At 38.8% G+C, this 13,869-nt stretch overlaps 1 protein-coding gene across 4 annotated transcripts in view; it reads right to left on the bottom strand.

Annotated features, from left to right (window-relative positions):
- Positions 1–13,869, bottom strand: part of ANO4 (anoctamin 4) — a 221,530-nt gene that overhangs the window by 97,621 nt on the left and 110,040 nt on the right. For all 4 annotated transcript variants that reach the window (XM_074826959.1, XM_074826958.1, XM_074826957.1 and 1 more), the window contains one exon: positions 13,704–13,862. In XM_074826959.1, coding sequence (XP_074683060.1) covers positions 13,704–13,862 — 159 coding nt within the window. The remainder of the gene's footprint in view (positions 1–13,703; positions 13,863–13,869) is intronic.

Below are 13,869 nucleotides of genomic sequence, written 5' to 3' on the forward strand. Positions count from 1 at the left end.
GAGAATGTCTGTCAGGCATTTATAGAGGTGCACATGCACTTTTTAGGAAATACAAGTTCTAGGTATTCAAGAAAACCTGAAACATATTCACATTCCCACTGCAAATTTTTAGGAGCTGACTGTGATACTCTCTGAACATTGGATAAGAAATGTAAATGCAAGTAATCCATTCATTCCCATGTATACCCTGATGAGATCTGAATCAAACTGTGGGCCTGGCACCATGACCCAGGCTACTGCTCTAATTTGACTTTCCTGTAGTCAACAGGAAGTAAAATGACTATGCAGTGAACCTGGCTGCTGTCAGCTCATTTCTGCATCAGGAATCTAGTAACGAATTTAGGAAATAAGGTTTTCTTTTATGTTACACAGTGTCTGATGGAAAATATCCCTGATGCCTTACAGGTAGTCTATGAAATAAATTAAGAACAGAATCAGCAAATAATGACTTTTGCTAGCTAGGCATAGTTAATCCTATATGAATATTTCAGTGATCAGCTGTGATGTCATTTAAGAGAGAAATACATGTTGTTTCAACAGCAAACTGAGTAAATTGTATGAACAAGGTTTCTAAAAATTTGGAGGTAAACACGTGAAAAATTTCAGTTTGATTTAAGCTTAAACATTGTCCACACAAAATAGCATGTTTTGATGTATTATTGGATTGTATAATCACTTCTAAACATTTTCTCTTCTGTTTGTTTTTTTTTTTTCTTTCTGTTTTCTCTTTTGTAAAGCTAAGCCTTTCTTATCAACTATCAGGGCATTTTAGCATCAGGTATTTAATTTTGAATCTGTTTAAATGAAATGCTTTCATATTTTCAAAATGTTTCCCTCTTTCCTCAGCTAAAACCGCTGAGTCTAATCTATATTAATGACTATTAATTCCTTGCCTTTCTCCTTCCCTGCCTTCTGCTAAGTCATCCTCTGTAAATACAAAAGATTTGTTTCAAGATATGTTTTATTTCTAAAGAGATTTTACACTCAGATTTTATAGGGGGAGTTATACAGTGAGAAGGTATCTTTTCTTACAGGTCTGCTGTGATTTAATGTGGATATGCCTCCACATCTTGATATCAGCTTCCTCTTAATGCTTTCTACCATCATCTTTCTCCCCCTTTCCCAAAACTCTACTGTGCTCACCTTCCCCATATCATTTTTACATTGTGCCTTTTCGCTGGAATAATGCATTAGTAAGATACAAGAATTCTGTTTCCTTTCACAACATAGACAAAAAACAGGCCAAGATGGAAATGTAAATTGGTATAGCAAGCACTCATCAATTCACAGTCAAAACAGCAAAGAACAGAAGATGTCAAATAATGGAAAATCTGCAGAATCATTAGTCTATTCTATTTCATAGCCTGGGGGTTTTAGAATTGAATTTTACAATTGTCACACAATTCTGTTAGCTGTTTGCTTTACACTCCACCAGTATTGGGGTTGATCCTGCAATCCACAGGTCTACTCATGTGAAGTCCATAGCTATCACTTGGGCACAGGACAAACAACAATGCTTATTTTTAGTAGTTTATAGATATAGTGTGTGCCATATATCTGACCCAGTTTGCCCTTCTGGACCCTGTCAGGCTGCTATATTTGTATAAAAACACTGGCACTATCATGGCTCTAAGCCCACTGATCCTGACAAGTTGCCTGAAGACTTACTCCCAAGGAGCAGACATCACAGGTGTGATTCAGGGCAACTATGTTTAGCTGCCTGCAATGGAGAGGAACAAGAGCCTTCAGGGTACAATTCATTTGTGCTATTTTCCTCAGATTGAGATGAACTGCTACCCAGAAGGGCTTGTTCCTTGCCAGACAGATATCTGCATTGCAAACAGCTACAGTCAATATGATGGTTCTTTCCCCTCTTGGGGCTCTGCAGTACAGCCACCTTATTTTCCCTAGACTCCCGTTACCTTCCTCCCTACCCACCCCAACTTCTGCAGTAGTGTAGACATATTACTTCCTACAATTGCACCTTCCTGGGTGGCTCTAGTTCACTGCTTAGATGTCTGTGACACAGTGACAGCAAGTGATTCAGAACATTTTACAAGGCCTTGGCTGCTATCCATTTCCCCCATCTCACCTTATTCATTCTGTCCACAGAAAACACATAGGGAAATACAGATCTGTAAGTAACAAAGCCTCCCACTAGTGTCCTCTGCACTTAAAAGGCTTCTTGATTTTGGTCACTACTTTCTGTATTTTATTATTTGAATTCTTCTCTCCTGTGAATTTCTTAAGCAAATGATAAAATCCATAAATTTGCACAAGACCGTTGACCCTGGATTTTCTACATACCACAGCTACCATCCACTCAACTGCTGTTTCAGGACACTTGTTTAATCCCATCCTGTCTCAGAAAGCCACAGTTTCCAACAGCAATAGCACTCACAGTATAAACTCAAGAACTCTGGAGATGAAGGGCCAGGCTGTAGTCTGCACTGAACTACAAGGGAAGTAAAGGGAAGAAAAAAGACGTGGCCATCTTGACATAGCATTGGTGACAGTTCTGCTTCAGGAAGATCACTTTAAGACATGCCTTCCCACCAGCATTCCTACGATGGTAGGGATGCCTGAGCTTCTCCAGATTCTCCAGAAAATGAGGTCACAGATCAGATTATTGATTTATAGGGCACAGAAAGGCACAGAAGTATAGGTATGGAAAGAAAAGTTTCTGAGTGGAGAAGAGCATATAAAGAGCAGTGCAGTAAAACTCTGAGTTACTGGAATTACTGGAGGTTAGGCTAACCCATATGAAAACTGAGTGTAACATCTGCCTTTCATTTAAAATAAATATGAAAAGCACCTGGGCTCCTTTATGGAATGGAAAGATTAAAAAAACAAAAAAAAAGCAGACATAGAAAATGAATAGCTGCATCCACCTGGAAAAAGGCACATGGAATTCCTGAGCAACATAGTCTTGATGTCACAGTTGATCCTGTTTTGAGCAGGAATTTGGACTACAGACCTGCTGAGATTTTTTCCAGCCCAAATTCTCCTATGATTCTATAAAAGAGCAGGGGAAGATCCAATCCTTTTAAGTAGACAAGAGTGCTTTCTGATTTGCTAACAAACTTAAGAGATGGTGATTTCACTACCTACCTAGTCAATGTGCATACACTGGAAGGGGAAAAACTCTGAAGAAATGGACCTGGTGAAAAAGGGATCTTAAGAAAAACCTTTATACAGACACTCTTTTGGCTTTGAGCCAGTTGACAAGTGCTCAGTATTATGAGCAAATAAAGTATCTTTCATGTGATTTTCCAGTCTCTGCAGAAATGCTATACATTCCTTTTTAACAAACTGTATTGAAACAAAGAAAAAAACCCCTCCTCCTATTGCTTTTCACTCCCTAGTCAAAATATGTGAAGGATCCTGAATGGAAGCATACTTGGTGTTACTTGGTGAAGGGGCTTTCAGACCTTATCTGTACACTCAAGAAGAATGACTCCAGAGATGCTAAATCCTCTTCAGACCATCAAATTGAAGTCTATATCCAAAACTATCTTATATGCCTGCATTATAAACAGGTCAGAAAAAGTGATGCACGTAAACATGTCTGAATAGCTTTCTCCTAAAAGTGTGTAACTTCTTTATAGCTCTATTTTAAAGAAATGGAAAATTATATTACAGAACTTTATTGGTATTGATGTTTGGTAATTGAGTAAATCGGATTTGTACAACTAGTGGAATCATGAGGATGTTGTAAGTGTCTCATTTAAATGGCCATTTTAAAGGGAATGACCTGCATAAAAGATGTTTTAGTGGATTGATTAAAAAGACTTTATGCAATTTTCCTCACCAAAAAAGAAGAAAAAAGAAGAATGATAAAAGTGAAAAAAAATATATTAATCAGAATTTAGCAACTACCAGTCAAGCAAATAAACTTGCTGATACATTTCTTTCAAAAAACACTTTCTGCTTCTGAAACTAAGCCAATTAAACTAAAAATGTGAAAAGAATACACTAAAAATAGATGGATGATTTGTAACAGCTTATTATGGGACATAATTTTCCAACCAATTTAATTTTAAAACCTATCTAATACCTAAATTCAAACCCTTAAATTTCTACATAATGAAACTGTGTAAACTCAATGTTAGATATGTTATTACAGACTCAGAAATATATAGGAAAACCATACATATCTAGTTTTTATTGTATAGAAGTATGTGAATGTGAAAACACATGAATATTCTACTGTTATTTCTAGCCTACAATGGCAGCTTTTCAAAACATGACATTTATAAACTAAACTGAAAGAAAAATGTCAAATAAACACATTGGAAATGAAGATGAAATGTCTCCAAATGTACCAGTCATTAAAAATAACATGAATTTTGCAGATTGCAAGACAAAAGTATAGAGTCATGTTTTTCAGATTTACGTGTCTCCATTTTGTTCTTCTCCTATCTACATTTTCACTGTGGAGGTTTTCTTCTTTATGGGAAGTTTTGAAATTTAAAAAGGTGGAAGAGATGGTGGTTAAAAAAAGTAGGAACAACGTTCTTATATTAGTGCTTGACAGTGGAGACTTCAGAAAGGGGAGTCAGTCTTATGTTATAAATGGAAAGATCCATATGTGTCTATTAACAGAAACAACAACAAGCTGTATTTAAGAAAGGTAGTAAATACTGTGCTGTGAAGACCTCCAGGAGGAAAGAAAAGGGTCTTTACACTGTTTTGCCTAACAGGCACTTTTAGAGATTCTTTTAAAAGCTTCCACAAAGATATTTAAAAGCTTACATGAAAGATATTTGTGCACAAAAGAGAAATTCATAAACCAGACAAAATTTTAAACAGGGGGACATGACTAATTGGCTGACAGAGGTTTCAGTTGATGTGGCTATCTCAGGACCATTTTTCCCTCAGGTAGGCTTTATTAAACTTCATTTATAACATCACTTCATTACCACTCAAACAGCAAGAAACAAATATGTAAATATGCAGTGGATAGGACAATGCTGCGTTTAATTTGGGCCCAGAGAGCCATAAACTGAAACGTCTTTTTCCATAAAGTCTGAGCACTGAGGTAATTGGACCAGCTCTATTTGTGTGGCTCTTACCACAATTAAAATACAGTTAATCCAAGGCATACAACGCCAATGCTTCACTCGCTCCATGACCGAATTAACCTGGTATAACAAAGAAAGTAATCAGATGATGAGAGGGACTGGGGACCTTGTGAGAACAGGAATTGCCCTTTCCAGATTCATGCTTCCCTCCTGGGACTACTTCCAGGGAGGGCAGCCCCCACCGCTTCATGCTGCAGAGGAAGATGCAAATGTCCCCTAGACCAAGAAGGCACTGCAGCCATTTGAAATCATTATTACTATTTGTTCAGAAGCGTAATACTGTAAATAAAATGCCATCTTTTCAAAACAAGTTCAACACTAAAATCATCAACATGAAATGAGAACATAAAATTTACTGCTGGTGTTTCTATATACTCTGTCTTTCTGTTCCCTACAGACAGCTCTACATTTCTGCTCATTAAGCCAGTACTATCAGGGAGTGTTGCAGCAAACCAGTCATGTCACCTTTGGGCAATGAAAACTCTCACTGTGCATTAAGTGATTGTGCATTACACTTTTCTTGATGTCACTGGCAGGCAAACAACATCTCAAAAATAATTGTAGTTTAAGACCAATTATTGGAAAGGGAAAGGTGACTTTTGACATATAGGGGACATCTCATATGTAACCTTCATTGGTTTTTTTAATCTATTGCCTGTCTGTTTTTTTCTGTGAGCCTGGTGTCTTTCAAAAGGTTTTTGACATTCTGATTTGTGAAGACTGATGACAGGAAACTCTTCAACCAGAAAATCCTACTCAACATTCCTGAAGGAAAAGAAGTTTCTCAGGGACCTTTTTATCCCTTTTCAGTTATCTATATGTTTTCTGTATTATCTCCATGAAAAAGCCATACTTTTTTCAAATGTAACTTTTTCCACAACAGTTCCTTAGTTTACCAGCGTTACAAAGTCCTGTTAAAGGCTGGCATTTGTCAACTCAAAAACATTAATTTCTGGGCTCCCTCAGAGAACTGAAAAAGTTACTTTTTAAAACTGCACACTGAAATTTGAGTTCAGACTCATCCAGACTTCCATGTACCTCCCCAAATTTCTCTTCTAAATTGCCACTGTGCTGTACAGTGGACATAGTATCTGAAATCTAAAACATTTTCTCCCAGAAGCCCAGGCAGCTGGAAACTCCTCCATTGTTTAGTGACAATGCTTTTTGGTACAGAGCACTCTCTGAAAAAGGACATTGTTCTGTTTGTACCCATACATTTTTCTGTAAAACACTGGTGAAAAGAGACACCACTTGCTATTTGCATTAGATAATGAACTAACAATAAATCTTTGGAAGACCAGTCTGTTTCTAACTTGCTCTGGCTGAATTTGGATGAAATGAACAGCCCAATGGTTTAAATTAAATAGCTGGAAGCACTTTCACTTATAACGCATGTGGTGGTCTTGCATTTCAGTCTTGTTCCCTTTTTGCAGGCATAGTTTATGTCACTTTGATGTCTCCATCCATGATTTGTGGATGCAATCAGACATAGTACCTAAACATTCAATAACAAACTGCACCTGCTAATAATGGGATATTATGCTGTTCGTGAAACCACAGCTCCTGCAGGCTTGCATAATTTGTACTGTAAGTTCATTAGCTGTAGATATTTACATATTGAATAGTAGGATCAGAAAAGTGAGAGACTGAAACAACTTACTAGAGTGCATGAAAGCTACTGAATGCTTGATATTGTAGTTACAGTAGTAGATTAACATCAAACTATACCTGTGGTGGGTTGACTCTGGCTGGACGCCAGGTGCCCACCAAAGCTGCTCTATCACTCTCTCTCCTCAACTGGACGGGGAAGAGAAAATATAATGAAAGGCTCATGGGTCGAGATAAGGACAGGGAGATCACCCACCGATTACCATCACGGGCAAAACAGACTCAACTTGGGGAAATTAGTTTAATTTATTACCAATCAAATCAGAGTAGGGTAATGAGAAATAAAACCAAATCTTAGAAACACCTTCCCCCCCACCCCTCCCTTCTTCCCAGGCTCAACTTCATTCCTGATTTTCTCCAGCTCCTTCCCACCAGTGGCTCAGGGGGACAGGGTATGGGGTTGCAGTCAGTTTATCATGTCTCTGCTGCTCCTTCCTCCTCAATTTCTTCCCCTGCTCCAGTGTGGGGTCCCTCCCATGGGAGACAGTCCTCCATGAATTTCTCCAACATGAGTCCTTACCACGGGCTACAGTTCTTCATGAACTGCTCCAATGTGGGTCCTTTCCACACGGTGCAGTCTTTCAGGAACAGACTGCTCCAGTGTGGGTCCCCTGAGGGGCCACAAGTCCTGCCAGCAAATCTCCAGTGTGGGCTCGTCTCTCCATGAGTCCACAGGTCCTGCCAGGAGTCTGCTCCAGTGCAGGCTCTCCATGGGGTCACAGTCTCCTTTGGGCATCCACCTGCTCCAGCGCGGGGTCCTCCACAGGCTGCAGTGGATATCTGCTCCACTGTGGACTTCCCTGGGCTGCAGGGGGAGAGCCTGCCTCACCATAGTCTTCACCATGAGCTGCAGGGGAATCTCTGCTCTGGTGCCTGGGGCATCTCCTCCCCCTCCTTCTTCACTGACCTTGGTGTCTTCATAGTTGTTTCTCTCACATATTCTCACTCCTCTCTTGTGGCTGCTGTTATGCAGCAGGTTTTTTCCCTTCTTAAATACATCATCACAGAGGTGCTACCACTGTTGCTGATAGGCCAGCGGTGGGTCCATCTTGGAGCTGGCTGGCATTGTCTTTATTGGACACAGGGGAAACTTCTAGCAGCTTCTCACAGAAGCCCACCTCTGTAGCTCCCCCCACTACCAAAACCTTGCCATGCAAACCCCATACAACATTTGATCTTCTCCAAAGACTAAGAAGGCCTAGTTTTGTCCAAATGCCAGTTTGTCCTAAAGGGAAGCCTGTTAGCCATAGGTGACATCTTCCATGTGACCTACCATGCCTGCACAGTATGGATGATCATCACACGCACAGTTGCCCTGGTGCTTCCTAGCACATATCTCACACAGTGCATGCTCACAGTTATCTTTCCCTCTGTAAAAAAAAGCTCAGAGGACAGCAGATGCAATTTTGGTGGTGGAAGCTTCCCTAGCCACCTTTTTCTCCAGTGGATAGGGGGTTTTGGTACGTGCAGAGTAAGCTCAACATGACAGGGAAGGTATAGAAGCATCAAAGGAGAACTAGCAGCAAGAAAAAGATTCCCCAGCTGACCTGCAGCTTGCTCCTGGTCGCCACACAAACTGTCCTGACAAGCTGCAAATAGTGGGACACAGGCTGAGTACTCTGTTATAAACTGTATGCCTGGTTGAGTAAATAAACATCTATAGCAGCAATAAATTGCAAACAAGTTATTGTTCTTTCAATAGCTGAATAAATTGAAGGGATAACTGAAAAAGAAACTTAGAGTCAACTCTAAAGGCACTGAGATTTTATTGTGCACTGCTTCTCAGAGAACCAGATTACATAAACTAAGTTTATAAAACACCTTTCCTCACTCAGATCTACAAATGCCACTTGGGGTATGGAAGTCAGCTTAATTCTTTTCTGCCCATGAATCACAATCAGCAATAATGCTTATGTAACAGAAGTCTCATGAATAATTGCAGTGATGACACACAAACCAGAAAAAAGCAGATCAGTCTCACATAACTGTTTTGGCTCTGCAGTACTAACAACAACAACAACAACAAGTAGTAGATGATAATATTTGGCTATGCTCAGGAGCAATAGCTGTGGATTATAATGTGTCTTTCACATCTTCACTTTCTGAGCACAACTATATTTAAGGTTTCAGTCTTTGAAGTTCTTGTTTTTCTCATACTTATTCTTTATTTCTAACTTTTACCTCACTTTGACATGGTCATAAGTCTATTTTGGTTTTACACTCAGGGATGAGCTAAGAGTCACAGAGATACTATAGTGTGTGCTCTTTCTGTCATCTGTAATTTCTCTCAACTTTCATCAATTTAAACCAGGCTCCAAGTTGCTGCTAAATACCAGTCTCTTACTGAATACATGTTTCTAGCCTCTGAAGTCCTGTGCCATTAGTGCAAAGTTACAGCCACATAAAGAAAAATTGCTGTGTAGAACTCCTAATACCTTGCCATGAACTTATCTACATCTGCTTGCAAACTTGAAAAATCATGAAATAATAGTATCCTGCTCTTATATTGCATCAACTACTGAAATAGATCTCTAAACATAACTTTCAGATTTAGATTAACATAATTTTCAGACTAAGATTATACCTGCTAGTAGATACTTGTTCATAAAATAAAAGTGAAGCTTATACTGTGCTTTTTCCCCCTATCGTTCTGGGTTTTCTCCAGAGAACACTTATTGTATATTTCTACTGCCTATTGTATACACCAGCTGCGTATCAACTGCCAGATGTTGTCCCAGAAATGTCAGCTGCTGCTTGAGGCATGGAGCAAATGCAATTAGAGATGCCCTGGTGACAGCTTGACACTTATGGTGGCAATGTTTAAATTTTTAATCGGGCATGTAACACAAAACTCACACAATTTAGATAGTTCCTGAAAACTGGACCAGTACACTACACTACACTTTTATCTGGGAGATGCAAAGATCAGTGTGTGGGCAGAAGCTCAAATGGATTGATTGATTATTTTAAAATAACTGAAACTAGTTCCTGAAACATATTCCACATGCAGTAGCTGTGAGAAGACCTGCTTTCTAAGGCAGTAAGGGATGTTACTGCTTTAAAGCAACTCATTGCTTTTATACTGAAACATTACTATACATAAATATGCAAAATATATAAAATAAAGGGCCTGAATACTACTTTCACTACTTACGTGATTAGTTCCCCTTTACTACATTTCTATCTACCAATTTCTACTGGCATGTCAAATGCCTTTTCAGATATACTGTATCAAATCAACTTACAAATTAAAAACTTTCACACAATCATCAAGCAAAATGTATCAAGCACATTTAGTAGTAGAAATACTCTGTATGAATTAGGTTAATGCAGTCATAAGAAGCAAAAAACCCCCAAAACCCATGCCAAGTTCAAACTAAATGTAGTCTATTCCTAGGGCTACATGACCAGATCCTACCCAACATCAGATTCATTATGGTCACACAGTATTTACTTAAATCTAAGAATACCTTCTTCTTCTCTTTTACAAATTACAAATCCAAGGGTGCTCTGTGTTTGTTCATCCAGATTTCTCTGAACTACCTTACCTCTACCCTACATTTGCACTGCATTACAGTCCAGCTTAAATGGGTTGCAAGTGAACAAGTTATGTACGTTAGCTGCTTCATGCTGGCTACCTCTGTGCATGCTTCTATTAAAGTAGTATAAGTTAAAGTACCTTACTGAAAGATGTCTGTAATACCGTATCCATGTACCAGCACAGTGTAGTTACTGTTTACAGCAACTTAGTTCTACATGCCCTTTTAGGACAGGGATTAAAATACATTAATTGAAGCTGCAGGAATAATTTGGGATAAGGGAATTTAGCTGGATTTTGGCCAAGAGATTGAATATATAAATCTTTATTTTTTGTGAAAAATACCACAGGCTGACATTCATACACAGGCTGTAATTCTGACTCTTCATTCTCTCTTGAAAAGACAGGTTTTCTAACAAAATGCTGGGTTTTTACTGTCCCAGAGGGATGAACACTATATTTGGAACAACAGACACTATCTGTTTTTTCTCTTTACATAAAAGTGATCATAAGTTACCTTTTTCTGAGTGTTGGTGGGCTGATCTTAGTCTCAGGTTTATCTTGTATTTGGATAAATATGAAACATACCCTCAGAATGTGGACAGTAGTACCAAGTGTTCCTTGGTCTGGAATCCCCTCATTGTTTACTACTGGATAGACAGAGCACCAAATTTGGGAGAACTTCCATGGGAGAGTGGTGTGGCATAGCTGAAGAACGTGAGTGTGAATTCGCTGGGGAATACCTGCAAAATGTTATCACCTTTTTCTAGAGTCAGAAACATATACCCGTTCAGACCTTTCTCAGCTACATGATCCTGACATTGTGCCTGAAGTTATCTCAACATTTATGAATTCATTTCAGATTCGCTTTCTCATTTCATGTTAAGTGAACACTTCGCTCCCTGCACTCACCACTTCCTGGGTATTTTGCTGTGCTACACTTGGCAGCGAGCCACTGCAGTGCCTTTTTCTCTCTCTGCAGTATTACTGAGGAATATGGTTTTGAAACTGCAGTGTGAACAGCTCTGTAAGTTTTCCTTTCTGCCACCGATTTCACATTAAAAAGACACGACTAATACAATTGAATGTCAATATATGAACAGCCAGTAGTCAAAGGAGAATGAACCAACAACCACACAAAATTCATGGAAGGTAAGAAGTTTCTTTCAGTCCAACAGTTACAGCCTGTTGCCTCTGTATAAGTTCTGTGGCCAAAGCCGCAGCCAATTCTCTCGTTTTATCCAGGAGCAAACTTTTCCCAGTGGAAGCAAGATATTATATATATACAACTAGAAAACAGACCTGCTGTTAAAATCTTCCAGAACTGAAACTCAGAATGATGTGTAGTCTCACCAAAAGGAGAAGTAAAAATAATAAGAAATAATCTAGTCATTAACCGATCACACCACTCAGTTTAAACCTAAGTGTTATGCAGTAGAGTTGCTACTCTGCAGGGAGGGGGAGGGAGTGTACCAAGAATGTACTTATTTCCTTCAGGATTATAATTCAATTTAGAAACTAACATGATCATAAAATATACATGCTAGGGTTTAATTTTAGGTCAGAGTCATATGTTAAAAAAGATTGCTACCCTAGATTTTAAAAACATTAGCCTGAGTCATGTAACACAACCTCATTTTGATCATTCTGAGTTTAGAAAATGTGCAATTACTGATGCTGGCAAGAAGTCACACCAAGGCCAAATGAGATTAATAAGAAATAAAACTGCATGTCAGTATCATAATAGAAACTGGAATGAATAATCAAATTGGCAGAACATTCATGCAGTCTAAGCAGCAAAGTCCAAATAAATGGACTTGAAAGCCACAAGAAAATTCTATAGTAAGCACTTAAATCATCAATTTGAAAAGTTTTCTGTGCAGAATGTTGCAATAAGTTTCATAATATTTAAGATATAAAGTGATTTCATAGCTTTCACTGCTGACTTTAGCACAGTAATAAATCTGCAAAAATCACGAAGTAGGAAAAGATTGGTTCGAAACCACTGGGCAGATGTATCAATAGAGAGGATTAATTCCACATTCATTTCCTACCCTGCCCAAACTTCAGAGACTTCTTCAGCATCTCTTCTGGTGGAAGCAGGGCAGAATTCTAGGATGTGAAGCTGAACAGCTGCAGCAACACACTCATGTTCTTGGATGTTGGGTTACAACTCCTACAGACAGTGGTATGTTTACAGGAATCATGTAATAAATGAACAATGGCTGTCACTGAAAACATCTATCAACTGCTGCAGCACTAAAGATGTTATCTTTCAGGTTATTTGAAGGAATAGTTTATGGTAACTGGCTGATGTAACCAGTGATATACTCTTATACACTTACATCCACCAGTACCCATGTTCATTCAAAAACATGTAAAGAAAGGAAACATTTTCATTATTCTGGAGAGAAACATCTTCTACGTTTTCCTCCCCAGTGTTCTCCAAAGAAGTGTGCCTTTCAAGTACACAGGCAGAATATCTACACACATACCAGGAATTCAGTGAAAGGGAGATAATGTACAGCACCTACATAATTGACCAAAGCCTGTAACCTGAAAATCCCTCTACCGTTTCCATCAGTGGCAGCATGACAATGCATATTACCATGAGTGTGAGTTGATCAAGCATAAGTAAAACTAAATGTTCAGCAATATCTATTCTGCACAGAGGTGAGATTTAAGCCCTGTTTAAGCACACTTGTGAAAGTTTAAGAAGGAACATAGCCTAGGCAAGAGAGATGGTCTCTTTAAGCCTTGCTCCCGCTACATATCACATAAATACATTTTTAGACACTTTACGTTAATTTTTGCACTCTTGCCCAGAACAGATTTACTGTTTTAGGACATTTTGTTGGAAATAACATTGGTATAAATGATTCATATGTACTGTCCAACTATTTTAATGTTTAGGATTAAGACAGAAGGAGAGACTTCAGGCTGTTTTCAAACTACCAAAATACCACTCAAATCCCTATGCCTAAGCTGACAGGAAAAGGAAGGCAGGGGTCTAGTTAGGTCTCTGGAAAGAGTACCAAGAGCCTCAGCAAAGAGTGGAGCAGGCAGCTAAAAGGAAATGTCGACTGCACTCTGTAGAATTTAGGCCATCCAAACCCAGCACTTGTTTTCTCTATTGCACAGCACAGTGGATGAAATTCTGTGGCCTACTTGTGCATAAGGTTGAAAAAGATGACTGTAAGGGCCTGTTTTGGCCTTCAATGCATGCATCTGATTTTTCTTTGGGCTACGATTTCCCACTGCTATGGCAGTAAAGAGCCTATATTTAGGTATTCTTAAAAGCATTTTTCCACTGTTACAACAGAGTAAAGGGGTTTCAAAGTAAACAAAACTTATACCCTCAGACTCTACACGGCTTTAAATGTTGAAAGTTTTTTTCAAGGAAGCTCTCTTACCTCTTTTTCCATTTGAAGTCCTTCTGCTCTGATATTTCTCTCAAATACTTCCCTCTTTTCTGTCTGCGGATTGGATTTTCTATACACCAGGATGTAGTCAATCCGACATTTTCCATCTCTAAAATATAGTCCATTGGTTTTGTTCTTATCAGGTACTTCCTGTAAA

This window comes from Strix aluco, chromosome 5 (assembly GCF_031877795.1).
Source record: "Strix aluco isolate bStrAlu1 chromosome 5, bStrAlu1.hap1, whole genome shotgun sequence".
NCBI lineage: Eukaryota > Metazoa > Chordata > Aves > Strigiformes > Strigidae > Strix > Strix aluco.